At 38.0% G+C, this 16,193-nt stretch overlaps 1 protein-coding gene across 1 annotated transcript in view; it reads left to right on the forward strand.

The window, feature by feature from the left end:
- The first annotated feature begins 2,067 nt into the window (after positions 1-2,067).
- The window catches only part of ITPRID1 (ITPR interacting domain containing 1), a 36,638-nt gene continuing 22,512 nt past the window's right edge, over positions 2,068-16,193 (forward strand). The window contains exons 1-6 of the mRNA XM_026052334.1: positions 2,068-2,281; positions 4,947-4,998; positions 5,690-5,776; positions 6,370-6,572; positions 12,250-12,830; positions 14,957-15,011. Coding sequence (XP_025908119.1) covers positions 4,967-4,998; positions 5,690-5,776; positions 6,370-6,572; positions 12,250-12,830; positions 14,957-15,011 — 958 coding nt within the window. The 5' untranslated portion in view covers positions 2,068-2,281; positions 4,947-4,966. The remainder of the gene's footprint in view (positions 2,282-4,946; positions 4,999-5,689; positions 5,777-6,369; positions 6,573-12,249; positions 12,831-14,956; positions 15,012-16,193) is intronic.

The raw sequence follows: 16,193 nt of genomic DNA on the forward strand, positions 1-16,193 counted from the left end.
GTAAACACTTCAGATTGCTGCAAACTTTCTAGGTCTTTTCACTGTGTTCATGAGACTTGCACCATTGAATCCAGAAAATAATAATAAAATAATATGACAGAAATGTCCATGTCCTACAGAGCCATATTACAGACTTGCACTTGCCTACACTGTTACAGACAGTGAAGCAGTACCTTAAACTGATGAGTTGAGTGGCTCCAGTTGAACCTGAAGGAAAATGCTTGTAGTATTTTTCTTCAATGAACTGAATACTTCTTAGCCTTCTTTGCTTGCCCTCTGGTTGAAGAACTAAATTGGGAAGCAGGAGATCTGGGAAAACTTCCTGGCTCTGCTGCAGCCTGCCTGTGTGGCTAATGCAAATGAGGTTAATCTCCCCTTCCCTGTAAAAGGGAGGCAATAATCAATCCTTCTTCTGTGCAACAGCAGTTTGTATTCCCTTTTTACAATATTCCAGGAACTATTGCTCAGGATGTATTTATACAGGATCTGAATACATAGTTTTCCATTTTCATTGGGATTAATAGACACTATCAAAATCTGGACAATTGACAGATAATAGAGACAAAAATTCATCTGTCAGTTCATATTGACAGATAATAGAAACAAAAATTCATTATTTTGTTTGCTTTCTAAATTAGGTTAGAAAAAGATACCAAGCTACTAAATAAAATCACTAGGCATCCCATGCATTCCAGGATTCACAAAAAATGCAGTGATCCAATGAGGTGGGTTATTGTTATAAACTGATCTGACAATACTTTAGCTAATGGTTTTATTTTTATTTTCAGAAGACACTAAAGAAGAAAACACTTTCCTCTAGCTGAATGCCTGTGTTTTGTAAGTTTTGGTCACATTATTCCATACTTATTTTGTTGCCTGACAACAAAATACTTACTTACTTACTTTTACTATTCCTAACAAGAGAAAACCTAATTTGGAATTTTCTCTTAGAATATATTTTCAATAGAAAATAAAATGAAATACTGAAATTTCCTGTAGGAAAATTGTGACCCCTTAAAAATCAGAAGAAAATATGTTGCTTTAGATGGCTTTGGGCAAAGCATGAACATTTTATTTTCTTAATCTACATCAAAACACTCTGTTTCACAACCATTCGCCATTAACTGACGTGTCTTGCTTATGATCCAGTGTCTCATGAGAAATGTATTTCAGTACTCTGTTCAGTTCCAGTGGGTATTTTGAAGGATAACATTTCCCATCATGTGTCTGAATAGCTTGATCAAGTTGTGTGCCACATCCAGAGAATTTCACAGTGCTAGATGCCTCGAGGGAGATGGAACCCGTCCCGATGCATGATTTATAGTGGAAACTGTTGTTACATATACCTACAGCTCCACGAGGCAGTGTGCTACCATGGGGAAATATAGTTTAACTATGAAATTGCTCTCAAATGTGTTTTGGCCACCAAAATTTTGATATTTCAAATGTTCATCCATCTTTGGGATGAAAGGCAATGTTCCAAAAAATGGAATTTTCCCTGTTCTGTTCAGTATGAGTTCATGGGTTCACTGTTTTAACAAATTCAACCAAAATGTTCTTGCTTAGAGGTGGGGTTGTGCCAGAGAAGCAAATAAAAAAGTTCAGCCTCAGGAATGATGTTTTGGAGGTGTGGTAATGTGTACAATAACAGTGGTAACCTTATGTAATGGTTAGCAGTATTTTCCAGCATCAGGGCAAGGCCAAATCTGCCAAACTTATGCATCACAGGGCTAGTTATTATAACCGGTATCACTGACAATTACCACATCACCATGTAGATACAGATCAGCTGGGAGCTATAATACAGCTGCCACTTATGTGAAGCCTTGAAAAGGCTTTTGCTTCCATGCCTCTCACTCCTGCCCCTGGAAAAGCTGGTTTAATTAGATTCAAAGTGAAATTGAAGGTCACAAGTGACAGACGTTACTCATGTGGAATGCTAAAAAAATTGTTTTCTTTGCCTTAAGCACAAACACAAGATTTGAGTCTCAACATTTAGCTGACACCAATGGGTGTTAAGGAGAAAGTAAATGGTGTCCATAGGCAGAAAAGATGATGTGCCTACAGCTCTGTGTCTTCTGCAAGCAATCCTCACCACCGCTCATCATCTCTGCAATGAGTGCTCTGCACTCTGCTTACTCGGGTTGCCTTTGCAGCCCTGTCTCTTCACGGGAGAGAAGAGCCATGCGTTTTGGAGGGTTTAGTTTCTTTGTTTTTATTTATTTATTATTTTATTGTCTGTCCACCAGTGGAGATAAGTGCCAAAGTTAAGAACAGGAAGGTAAGACACAAAGTTGTTTGTGCTTTCCAATACAGACTGTTTAATTACAAAATGCCAGACTTCACATACGTCTGAGGAAACCCATTGGGAAAAGTTGATGTTTGTGAATAAGCTCTGTATTTTTCTTTTCTGTTTGGAGGAGTAGAAAAATCCTCAAGCAAGGTCTTCAGCAGATAAGTCTTAGGCTCATCTTCTTTACTGGCATGATTAAATTTTCATCTGTAGAGCATTGGAGTTTTCTAGTCTGGGTTTGAACATTGGCCTAGAAATTATAGCACAAGAGTTTCAGTAATGGCTTAGTTCAGTGAAGAACTGCTTGCTTGTCCTTACCTACTTTCTTGGTCTGCTGATGGCAGTGAATTCAGAGATTTTTTTTTAAGAATCATCCAAATCATCTTTCAGCCCTTTATATATTCCTCAAAGTTTCCACATTCTCAGTGTTTTTGGAAGCCCCAAATATTTAACAGTGCTTTCACTTTCCTCAGTTTGTGTTTGAGTTTTTGTTCATAAGTGATGCATTTCAAAAATATGAAATTTAATCTTTTCTCTTTTTAATAGGAGTTTACTGAAGCTAAAATACTTTATCTTCCCTCAAGTATCAGAGGCAAGACTTTGCCTTGCCAAATATATTATTCATAAACAAAGATGTACTTATATGTGTAGTAAACAGAGCACCAATTAGCACCACAGTTGGTTTACAAAGTATTTTTTGTTTGTTTGTTTGTTTTTGTAAGGTTTTCTGACAGATTTCTAAAGGGCATTATTTCCCCCAAAGTATCTTCAAGTTTAGTAATGAGATGCAGTGTTTCTTGAGTTGGGAACAAAATACTTGCACAGATCACGAAATGTAAATACCCTCCCCTCCCCTTTACTATTTCTATGACCTCTTAAATATGGAGAAAAAAGAATCTAATATTTCAAAATGTCAAGTTCTCTAGTGAGGAACTTCCCATGAGTGTTATTAAAAATGGAAGAAGTGGAGACTCTAACCATAAATCAAATGTTCCATCTTGCAGTACCTGCAAATGCCAAGTTTGTACAAACCACGAGGTGGCACAGATTAATAGGCATTTTAAAACTTGGTCATCTTAACTGCATGTTCTTGATCCATAAAAAATACAGGATAATTCAACTTACAATAGCCTACAATAAAATGGACTTAAGGTGTCCTATCCTGTGTTTGCCTAGACATATTATATAAAGGCAAACAAGTATGTCTTCTACCTGGCATATGGTAGAATATGTAATCCTGCCAATATGTCCATAAGTCTAACCTCTTAGATTTTTGATGAACAGTTACTTTCTATGCTTCCTGCAAGCATGAAGTTCCTCATCTTTAAATTATTTACTCAACATCCCAACTCATGTTTCATAGTTCTCGACAGCATTTGTGTCCCTTCAGTCCTGATAAGGCAAGACACCAAGGAAATCACATCAGTAACTTTGTGGTTGTGGTATCATGGGGGTATCACAGGAAAGAGTATTTAAATGCTGCTAGGGAAAAAATCTAATAACTCACTTTTAGATCTTATTTTTGACATTCTCAAGCATTTTTTATAGTGTATTTCCAGCTTTTACTGGCACATTAGTAGAAAGTGATGTACAAAAGTAGCTGATTCTTATTCAAATTATACTTAGTTTTCCATTCAAAACTCTGATTTATGTTGCCACAAAAAAGTACAGAATATCAGTAACCTTTATGTTTTCAATTTGGCTGGATATCCTTGTACTGAGTAAGCCAAAATGAATTTATGTTAGAATTCTCAATCAGAAAAATGATCCTATAGAGAACATGAAAGGTGTTTTCCCCTTCCATATTGGTTTTGTTAAATGGTTTTGTTAAATGGAAAAGAAAACTTTTTTAAAAGTCTGAATTATGCTCTTGTGGTATACAGAAAAAATATTTGCTATTGTTTCTAGGCAAATGTTGCCTCCATCTTTCAAATGATCAAAAAGTGTGTTATATAAGTGATGGGAGGGGAAGGGATAACTAGAAGTTATCCTTGTATCTTGTTTATTCTCAGTGTAAGCAAGTTTAAGAAATGCTGAAAATGGGCACCTCATGGGTTGTAACTATAGCACACAGATTCCAGTCAAGTGTTAGCAATTCTTAGACAAATATTTTCTCCTCCAGAAAGTCTCGCAGCTGGCCTGCAACTGTTTCACTAATTTCAAACACATTAATCAACAAGAAAATATTCACCAATTTCAGTGGATTACCTCTGAAAAACTGTTATACACAGGAAGGTTCTACATTTTTTACTGGAGCAAGAATTTAAAATAGTATATTTTAACTGTATGAAAACTGTTACTGAAAAAATAGGGATGAAAAGGTATTTTCATCTTGGTGGCATGTGCATATTTGGCTTTGCAATAAACAGTGGAACCCAATATAGTGTCTACTCCTAAATAAAAAGGTCTTAGTCCCGCTCCTGTTTTATGGAATGTATTTTTTTTTCTTGTTGATATATGTTGAGCTTACAGAATATATTAGTCATAGGTAAGCTGAGCTTCCTGGAAAAGTATTATTCTGCAATTGTGCCACTTCTGCTTTTATACAATGCAATCGCTGTTTTGTTTTTTTCTCTCTAATTTGACATATTTCTGTTTTAATGGATGAAAAGAAGTAAGAGAATGAAAGATTTTTATTTCTTTTTGTTTGCAGTTTTCTTGTCAGTACAAGAAATGGTACAGATGACTGTGCAAAGCTATAGGAGGTAGGTCTCAGACACAATAAAGCCCTGTTACAGATTCTTTCTGACAAAAGGAGGAATTTTAGCTTTTTTTTTTTTTTCTTTTCACTATTTTTTCTGTAACAGGTGAGTGTTCTTATGTTTGTTAAATGTAGATAAAATTAAGCCTGGAGTGTGGTTTTTACTATGAACAGAGACCTCCGAGTTATAGAATGTTCCTTTTACAGTGAGCAAACTCTGAAAACAAAATGTTATTTCTATGCAGATTACCAGATACAACTACAACGAGAATCTAAGTAAAGAATTGTTTCTCAGATGCTACTCCTGCAACTACTGCTGCAACTCATGTGCCTTATCTCTTTGAAACTTTGAGAGCAATTATATCTTTGAAAAGTAGGTGGCTAAAGGAACCGTGCTCCCTAAAGGTTCCCCAAAGATTCACCATCTGTCAAAAGTGAGCCGTTCTGCCACCTTTATAATTAGCATTTACTGGTACCTAACACCTACATTCTAACACCTACTGTAACATACTGTTCTTGAGAATAAGTGTATTGCCACACTCTCATGACAACTCTTCTTCTAAGGCATTGCTATTATGTATCATTATAAATGAAGGCAAAATGCAAATGTTTACTCTAAGAAAAATCATAATGACATCTCAGAGGAGCACACAGGTAAACACATTTCATTGTTGCTTTTTTTCTTTTTCAAATAGATCCCTGCAAGAGTTTTCAGAAAGTCCTGTTATGTCAAGATGCAGCAGCCTCAACTCTTCCCATTCTCTTATCAGTGTACCCCAGAGGTTAGTTATTTCCATGAATTTCCAGGTGAGAATACTAGAGACTAGTCCCATTTAGGAATCAGCAAATACAGATAGACTTTTTTGAATATGAGGTTCCAAGTGTTAGCTCGCAAAGTGCATTTCCTCATTTATCCCAAGAAGATCAAAATGACCTTCTATTCATAACAGGTGTCTAGTCTGAAATGTGTTTATTCTGATAAAAAAATACTCCAAACTTCAGTGGGCTTTGAAGCAATTAGGAAGTAAAAAACTGTGAGATCTTATGGCAGCTGTACTGTTTCTTCTCTGATTTGTGTCTGGAGAGAATTGAGCCTACAGAACTGTGAACCTACACCTTTTATTAATATTCCTCTTGTTAAGCTCTTTAGATCCCAAGCCACCAATCTCTCTGGAGGGAGAAACCTGTGTGCTACCAATACTAATGTTAAAAGCACTAGCTCTGAGCAATATGATGGAAAATGACAATCTTTATTTATTTCATTATGAGAAGAGAGGAAAAGGAAAACAAATATTTTAATAATAGTAACACTTCTCTGAAAGAGAAAAGCAATACCATTATAGTAGTGTAAATGATCTTGATATTTTCATCACAGTGTAAGTGAATGGCTGGCCATCGGGGAAAAGGATCCAGTTGAGATTCTTCTTGATTTGGGGTTTGGTACAGAAGAACCTGACGTCTGCACTAAAATTCCACCTCGGTTCCTTCATGGTGCTTCTGTAGCAAAAGGGATAAACATCCGAGTTTTTCTGGAGGCTCAGAAGCAGCGGATGGACATTGAAAGCCCAAATCTATATGGTAAGCAGAGGTGTTTTTTTTTTTTTTTTTAAAAAAAGGAAGAATTTTAGCTAACAGATGACCATATATATAAAACTATGGCAACTGAGAGGTTAAGGAAGAAGAGACTTACTAGACAAAACTCATGAAAAGGGCAGTCCATTCAGGGGACATCTAGGATACTTGCATACATACTTGCAGCTATGTTATTTCCTAGTGAAATTCAAACACAGTCTGCTCAGCTATGGACTCCTATTTATGAGCTTGAAGTACTAGCAGTGACATTTTACAACATGATAACCCATCCTCTGTTAGACTTATCCCACCACCTGAGATTAACATTTTGGTAGCATAAGCTGCAAAAGCGAACCTAGGTCCATTGCCTCAGCTGTTTCATTGGCAGCACGTTAGAAAATGCTCACTGTTGCTGATGTTTTAAAACAATACAAAAGGTTTTGGACTCAGAAAAACCAAGCATTGCATCATGATCATACGTTCCCTTTTCCCCTCTGCAGCAACAGAGCAGCTTGGGGAGATGCACAGAGCAGCTGAGAAGATCCCCTAGCTGGAACTGCATGAGCTTTTGCATCAAAGCCACAAATTTCTAGCTAGAACATAACAATTCTGTGGTTCAGATATATGCTGAGATGTACTTGAGCATCATATCATCTAAGAATGGTGGAACTGCATTATTTAAGACATGTAATTTTGTTTTGCTTTTTTATTTATTTAAATGTTATTAGTTCTCATTTTATGTGGTATCAAGTACCAACTGCATTTGGCAGATGAGAAATGAAGACAAGGTCCTTACCCTAAGGATATGTCTGCATAAGAAGCGCATTGCTATTTCTCTGATATACCTTCCTTCTAGAAAGACAAATCTGGATATCTCCCCCCCATATTTGCTGCACAGAATAGCCAGATGGCTCTTGAAATCTTGTTTACTTAAGATGCTTAGTGAAGCAGGATCTCTCACATAGTCCCATTTAGAATTGCATCAAGAAAGCAATATATATGGAATAAGAATTGAAACAGAAATGTCAGGGCATTATGGAGAAATTTTTTTTCTTTTTTTTTTTTATAGCAAGCCTTGTGCATACATTTCAATATTTACAGCAAACTGACACATCAAGCAGGTTGCTCTGCTGTCACTCTCTCTGTCTGTAACTCCTCAGAGAAAAAGGGCAAGAGGGAACAGAGATAATCAATATGAGTACATGGTGGATGGAGACCTTAGGGAAGAAGGTGAAGAATTAGGAGTGAATGAAAGGAGAGAAGAAGAATTAAAGGCAAGGAGAGAGGTGGTTTGCATAGTGAAGGCAGGCAGTGGTAAGCCAAGGTGTGAATTTAATAACTAGTCTTGCAATAGTTCTCAATGGGGACACTCTTTGTACATGTTAACAGCTAATCTATATGGGGGAGTTACTGCAAAGTAAGTTAAGGTTTGCATTTCTATTTTGGAAGGTGTGATGTCCATCAAAACATATTATTTTTCTTTTGAGAGTTTGGGAGGGAGTTTTCACACCATCTGCTTAGGCCTTCAAAGTATGTGCCAGGACTGGAAGCTGAGGCTACACATTTAATGCACAGAGGTGGAGTTGATCCTTCACAGAGATACCTACTTCTGCTGTCTCCATTCTACGTGCTGTTTTATACACGGTGCTTAACCTCAGCCTGGATCACTGCACCAAATTACAGACATTAAACTCAAATGCCATCTTAGAGAGCTTTATATCTGTCTCCTGGAGTCTGTCTCCAGAGTGAGTGGAGAGAGTGAGGCACCTTCACAGGGGCATCATCCATGCCAGTCTCTCTCTCAGTTTGGGCACAAGTAAGTTTCTGCTGCCAGTGCTCCAGGAGAAGGCATGTAGCTAAAAGGGATGTACCATGTCTTAGAATGCAAACTGCACAGGAACATCCTCAAACGGGCTCTTTGGGAACTTGCTTGCAAACTCTTTATTTCCAATATCGAAAACCTTATATCGCCTAATTTTGTAGTATGGTGTAGAGAGAAGCAGGAGTGGTAAATTGATGTTTATTACATTTAAAAATGGATTGCATTTCTTGGGTGGGATCCAGTCTATCTGCCTTCAGCGCTAAGGCTGTACCTCAGTCTTCAGGCAACCTACTGGAACAGTTCTAAAGCAGAAACTAAAATTTCCTGTAATGGCAATAATGAAGATAGATGCTTTTGAGGGCCTCCAGAAGTTACTTCTCTGCAAATTAAGCAGAAAGGTTCTGCTTCAGGGATATTCCATTGCATTTACCTCTCTGATAACCATTTAAAGCTTTTAGATCCCCCACTTCTAAACAAATTCTTTGACAGAGCACTGAAATGGAAATTACAGAGACCACATCAACTACAGAGATTTTAAGACTGTTTTACAATTTTTTCCTAGAGACGTCCTGGATGAAATCACCTATTATCTATCAGGATTGTTTATGAACACTGAAACATTTCAATATTTATAAAATGTGAATAGCTCTTACTTGAATTTAGCCATGGGAAAGGAAGAAGGTATTTAGTGTGAGTTTGTGAAAGACTGAGAAGTTACCTCATTGTCAGTTTACTTTCTGCAGAATTCGCAGAGAAAGCTAATTGATTTAGTGTGATTTTGTGGAAGTCACAGAAGGTGAGAGATAAGCAAGATATAGATGCAATTTGGGAAATGCCAAAGGTGGAGAAAAAAAGGAGGGAGGTGATAGAGACCAAATGACTTTTCAAAGCAGTGTGATTCCTCTCCAGTTTTCATATTCATTTATTTTCTAGTGCAGTCTTGTTCTGTTTGGCTTGTCTCTGACTGCAAGGAATAGTTTTCTAGAAGTGCTTCATTGATGATCTGACCTTTTAAAATGTGTGTGGCTTATTATGGTGTTATTTGTTAATTATCTCCTTGCTTGGTGACAATTGATTCTTCAGCACAGTCATTAAGTTTTCAAATGGTTCGGTACACAAAATAAGCTGCACTCTCAAAAATCTCACCCACCCTTTAGGCGTCTCAACCAGAACCTAAAGAAAAGCTTAGCCTCGTCATTCCCTAGAGGTGAAAAATTTACTGATCTAAATAGAAGTGACATTTCACTTAGTAACTGATAGAATGAAGTCACTTGATAGTGAGCAAGTATATTAATTGAAAAGTAATATTTTCAAATATGTAGATCCCTTTTGAATGCTATAGTTTCATACTTAAAACAAAATACCCACATTTCATACCACAATTCACTACTTGCATATATATATATATATGTGTGTGTGTAAAATATCTACCTATTTTTTGAGGAGGATTCTATTTCTGTTTGTTTTTATACTCATCTGTGTGTCTGTCAGCTGCTTCAAGCCCCTCACTGGAGCAGTTGTCCGAGCCTTATTCTCCTTTTTTAGATGAGTATATTTGACAGGTACCACTTCCCATGACACTTGGTTATCCTGTGACCACCACAGGTCAGCAAGGATAGAGCTGCATGTATCATGGACAATATTGTATCAGTCAGTAAACCCAGTTTTATATTGAATTACTAAATATATCTTCTCTGAGGTACAGCTTCAGTTCTGGAAGCTCAAGTACTACCAGGACCCAAGACCTAAAAAAAGGAAAATATTTTAATACATGACAGAGTATACCATACTGAGATCCATTTTGATTTTTCTTGACAAAAACTGAAGAATTTGGTATAAATCTGCATTTTCCCACTGAAAAAAAAAAAGGGTTTGTTTGTTTGTTTATTTCTTTTTCCTAATTCTGTTTGTCTTGAAAGAAAAAGATGCTGATTGGAAATTTCTCATTGGCTCTGGAAACTCTTAATTCCACTGAGCATCTATTGAAGCATTTCCAGATATTTTACACAGACTACTGTAGTACAGACTTAGGGTAGGAGGCACAAAACTCTGAGAATTTCTTAATGAATTGTAAACATCTCCTGATCATAAAGTTTTGTTGCTTACACTTTGGCCGTTTGCTGAGTTGGTTAAAGTTTCTAGTGAAAATGCATCCACTATTACGTCCTTTAGCATCTACTCTGTGTTACAGATTTTGCAGCATGTTCTAGAGATAAAGGAGTTCTGCTCAGCATGTCCCATTTTCCTGTCACCTATTTGAGGATGCTCCTTGGGAAGCATTCACTGACAGCAAAGGGACTGCTGGCCTGGAGATAAATTGTCCATGAAGCAGGGCAGTCCCTGATACCATTCTTTCATGACCTGTGTATTTATTACACTTAATGTGAGTGAGGGGGTTGCTTGTTTGTTTATAATTTCCCTCTTGGTTTGATTTGTTCATCAGGTGTCACAAGCTTTAGGACATAATCTACGGGGAAAAAAATAGTGTGCCAAAACTATTTCAAGCAGTAGCAAGTTTGGTTCTGGTTCAAATGACAAGTACTGTACTTCTCTGCCACTGTCAGTCAAAGCAGATTAGCACTTGGCATTTTTATAGCATGACATAGTGAGAGCCAGATAAAACACTGAGGCTGAAATGTGCTGTCCATGAGGAGCATGTGATAATACGTTGGAAGCACAAAACCCTAAGTGATTTACTCCAGCTTTCCAAACTAACACAAATTCAAACTTTATCCAAACATGTGTAATCCGTGTGCTGATAGATCAGATAACTTCTATAGACACTATCTAGAGAAGCCTTTGACCATTTTTTTTAAAAAGTGATGTGAATGGCAACAATTTCCTCCAGTGTTAAAAATTAGGCAATGTTTGTGAAGGAAACGGGGAAAGAAGTATCCCTGAGATACAGTAATTAGCAGGAATTATATGGCATGGTAGAGGTCCCTGATGCAAAGGACCAACTCCGAGCCATGTTAAATACCCCCCTGTTATCTAATCATCAGTGAAGCAATATTACCAACAGCCTGTGTGCACACTGCATGCAGTAAAGTTTGGCTGCTCTCTAGGAGAAATGGCAGCCAAGAATGTTAGCATTTTGCCATCTACTCTCCTCAACAAATCTCTTAAGGAAAGAGAAGTCCTGCTGACATATTCATAGCCTCAGGACAGATGTAGATGCCGTAGTCAAGCAAATGTGTTGCATTTCCTTGTATAAATAACAGCATAGTGTTGTAGTGATTGAAATCTCCGGAATCCCTTACAGAAAATATCATCCACTTCTTTACCTGCTACACCATGGAAAAAAATGACCCAGAAATAACACAATTTTGTTTCAAAGAAAAAACACCGAGCAACTGTATAAAAATAAGTGTATATATACTTTGCTATGATTTTCTGGGGAAAGAATTTTTTGATTTGCAGTACTCTGAAAATGAGGGTATAGCCTCTGGGGCCAATTGCTATCAAGTAATAGGAATATGCATTTTGCAGTTACCCTGGACAGTAGCCAGCTGTAGATATCTGAGATCAGACTCTAACGGCTTTAATCTCACAGAATTTAACAAGTATTCAAAAATAGCATCCAAATCTATACCAACTAACTGAAGAATTTAAGTCTGGATTCTGTAGCATTTATTTACACTAAGTGGTAGTCAGCTGTACATGACCTGCTGAATTCAATATTATGTAAGATCCTCTGGAAGCAAAAGAAAATAATAGACTTTTTAAAATCAGATTCTTAATATGTTATTTTTGGTGAAGGCAAGTTTAATAATAATAATAGTCATCATCATTATGCCTCGCTATTTATTTTGAATTGTATTTCTGGTGACCACATTTGCCTTCCATTCTATGAAACTCAAGGGCGTTTCCGACAACTGCAAGTGCTTGATCGCGTGACGAGTGCCTTCTCCTTGCTGCTCACTGATGTGAACACCCACCAGAGCAAAGCCCAGGGCGCCAGCAAAGGTGACACCGGCCACTTGGACACTGAGCAGGGCAAACCTGTGGTTACACGAGCAAAGAAGAGAATAAGTCAGCTGTTGAAAAGGGCTTCTAGGCAGACACTGCTGAAACAGAGCTCGCTGGCATCCGGTGAAGCCAAATTATCTGGATGGAAAGGACAGCCCTATTCTTGTGGTGACGCTGCTGAGAGTGGAACAGTCCAAGTGGGGTTTTCTGAAGATGTTACGATGGGTTGTCTCACCCCAGAGCAAAACTCCAGAGGCAAAGATGCTCTCACAATACCCCAGTGTCCACAGACTCCATCGGAAGGAACTTGGAGTTCATCTCACTTACTTCCAGAACAGTCTCACCTTTCTTCTGCATGTGAGGTGCCTGCCAAAGACAGGCCAAGGAAAGAGCTGAGTTTGCTTGTGGCCCCCACACTCAAAAAAATGGCCAGCCAAAGCTACAAGCTGCCTGACTCCTTTGAATTGGAAGAGGTAAGGTGGATTTCTGCATATTACTTATCAGCAATGTATATTTACGCATATTTATTTTATAGATTTGGATTCTCTTTTTGGAGATTCAAGATAGAAGGAATTACATAAAATGCCATGTTGTGACATTGTGGGGAAAAGCAGTGGGATTGACACTACTCCTTGGGGTTTTAATTATTTTAAATTGCCTTTGCGTTAGAATGCTGCTAAAGAAGTTGGCACTGAGGTTACTGAGACAGGATTCATTCAACCTGTGTGATAGCACAGCATGTCAATATGTTTTATACAGTGCTAGCTTTTTTCTAGAAGTAAGTTGCAGGAACACTAATACATATGGTCAAGGATATTTTTACAGACCTCGCTATTAACCTTTTTTTCCTTCTTTTTTATTTTTTTTTCTCCTCTATGCTCATGTTCTGGTGTGCTCTCTGCAAATGTTTCATCACAAAATTATCCTTGGTTTTATAGCAGCATTCAAAATACTTTATTGCTCTGTAAGCTGAGCATCCTAAAACCTAAATAACTCAGAGCAGCAGCTTGTTCTCAAATCCACAGTTTTCAAAGTCCATGATACTCAGCTATCTATACGTTCAGCAACAGTGGGTTGGCAGTGAGGTTCAGCATGAAGTAACAGAGACCAGGATACTTGCCAGTCCTTGTCTTACATTCTTGAGTTCTTGTGTGAGCAAGATTTTTTTTTCTGGGTGTATTAGTGCAGAAAGAGGGCTCCATTGTGAGAACAAAGAGAGGAGGAAAAGCAGGATAGCTGGCAGCTCCCTAAAAACATTTGTAGTATGAAAAGAAGAGCTTGGAAAAGGTGGGAGGCCTAAGAAAAGACTTCCAGTTTTGAAAGAAGTTGGAAGAGATTGGGTTAAGTTGGTGAAAAGCTTTCTGAATAAAATATATTTCTGAATAAAAGATTTTTCCATGTCCTTCTAGAGTTATTTTTCTGTGAAAGCTTTGATTCAGCCTAAGTTTTCCTTTGTGTCCTGCAGTTGTGGAACTGACTCAAAGAATATAAGTTTGGGTCTGACTATCAGCCTTGATGGGGAAGAAAGGGTCTTTCAGAGATCTCCAGCATGGCAAATCTTTGCAACCTGTATGTCTGCACAGACTTGTCCACTGGACTTCCAGCTTTTTGATCACAGTAGCTCTGTGATCCCTGTAAGTTATCATGGGCTCAGAAATGAGGATGCTGACAGAGCAGTAGTTGCAGATGATGATAAACTCCCCAGACTGATGTCCAGGACAGTCTGACGAACGCTTTATGCTCAGATTAGAACTGTGTATACACTGCTAAACATTCAAGTATTTATTAAACTAAGGTTTTAAGAACTGTGTACAGGCTCAAACTAGCAAGCCACCTAACATATTCTTCTGACAACAGCCAGTAGCAGGTGCCTAGGAAGAGAATAAGAAATAATCTCTTCCTATAAGATTCCTCTTATATTCTTCATATTTCTGTAAGAAATATAGAGTGTTCTCTCTCATATATTCTTCTAGACTTTGACAATAGGTGGTTTAGAGATTTCTTGAGCTACAGCTGCACCTGGGACACACTGAATAGTTTTGCGTGTAATCTGCTTTTCTATAATGACTCTTGTTGCAATTTCTGCAACATCACAACGTTCTCCGTGATACCATGAGAATCACAAATGGAACCTTCATTCCTGGAGGAAAAAAATTCTGACCTTACATACACTCTTTGGCAAGAATTTGTCTCCATATAGTTCCCATGCCTGACGTTTCTACTGCTAAGTCATATTTTTCTTCTAGGGACATTTCTTTGAGACTATTCGGACAAAACTGTTAAGACATATATGAGTGGGGAAAACGTTATGCATTAACTACTCTGGAAATACTTGAAGAGCCTTTGTGATTAGAGCCTGGATTGTGACATAACGCATTTTTTTCTTTTTTTTTTTTTATTCCCCTTTTTGAGAAGGACACCACCAAAAAGGAACCATTTGAAAGATTTCATGTTTTCATGTTTTCACTCTGAAATTTCTAGAGTTTTCTTTTTACTCTTACCCCTTCTCTATTAATAGGGAATACACTCATAAGAATCAACACTATCAGTGAGATGTTTTCCTCTTCTCTCACACTTCCTCTTCTTTTTTCTTTTTCAGATTCAGAGTTTGGAGGAAGAAACTCCATGTAGATATGCTCCGGACAGCATATCAGGTGAACGCTAAAAACAGATATTTTGCCAGATTTGTTTCTAAAACTGTGTTCCAAAGGAGACCCTTCTAAAGGTTATACTAAGAACATATTCTCTCTTTGTTCTTACCAACTCTATTTGAATGGACTATTCTGCCCATGGCAATCTAGATTATATGACTTCATGAATCATAGGGCTATAAAATGCTGTCCACTTGTTGGGAGGATGCAGTGAGCGCAGGCAAAGTGGGTTCCCGTTTTCAGTGTTTGGAGGACTTATCTGATCCTCTAGGCACCTTCATGTAGGTCATGCATGTAAGTCCCCTCAGGACCTGCAGACAAAGCCAAAGCCTCTCTCCTGCTCATCCACCAGACACAGGTGACCTATTATCTGCTCACCTGAAGATCCTGGGAGGACTTTCTGGTTGAAGAACGGCCTCCACCACAACATCTGAATCTCTCATAATACAGAGACTATCAACACATGGGCTGATATGGCACTGGATCATGTGTCAGGAAATAAGTTGAGAAGTCTATGAAAGGATTAAATGCAAAGCTGTTAGACCAGATGTTATGCTGTCATTTGGGGCAATGTGAGTTTGGATCCTGAGAACTGTTTGCTGGCAGGGGAGGCTGTATTGGAGGAGACAACTGTTTTGCCTCTAGAAAAGAGAGCACTCATCCTTGCTCTCTAGTGACCCTTGCTAACCAGTGCTTAGAGCAGGACTGGCAGGTTTTTGAAACGAGACAGAAATTTGAGGTAGAAGAACGGATGGGTAGCAAGAAGCAGATAGAAAGGAATGAAGATAAAAGTCTAGTGAGCCCTCACCTTGCAAATATTGCATTACTCCACTTCTGGGGACCAAGCACAAGTAGTTACACAGTTTAAGTTCACACGCAGGTATGGGAATAAAGATCAGATATCAATGGGTGACAGTCATTCACAGATGCCATTGGCTGCAGTGACAGCTGGATTTGCGAGAGTGAAATTGTGAGCCTGTTGAAGACAGTGGTATAAGACCCATAGAGTTCAATGAAGCTAAAGGTATTTTAATCAAAATAAGCAGTTTTCTTAATAAATGCCAGAGTTGAGCAAATGTGATGGAGTATATAATGAATCTGTTGGCCCTGGAGGTTGCATTTTTTTGTTTTCAAGTGAGCTGTAAGTAGCTGTTCTCTTGCTTTGTTAGTTTTTCTTCTGTTTTG

This window comes from Nothoprocta perdicaria, unplaced genomic scaffold (genome assembly GCF_003342845.1).
Source record: "Nothoprocta perdicaria isolate Ctin4 unplaced genomic scaffold, notPer1 scaffold_87, whole genome shotgun sequence".
Lineage (NCBI taxonomy): Eukaryota > Metazoa > Chordata > Aves > Tinamiformes > Tinamidae > Nothoprocta > Nothoprocta perdicaria.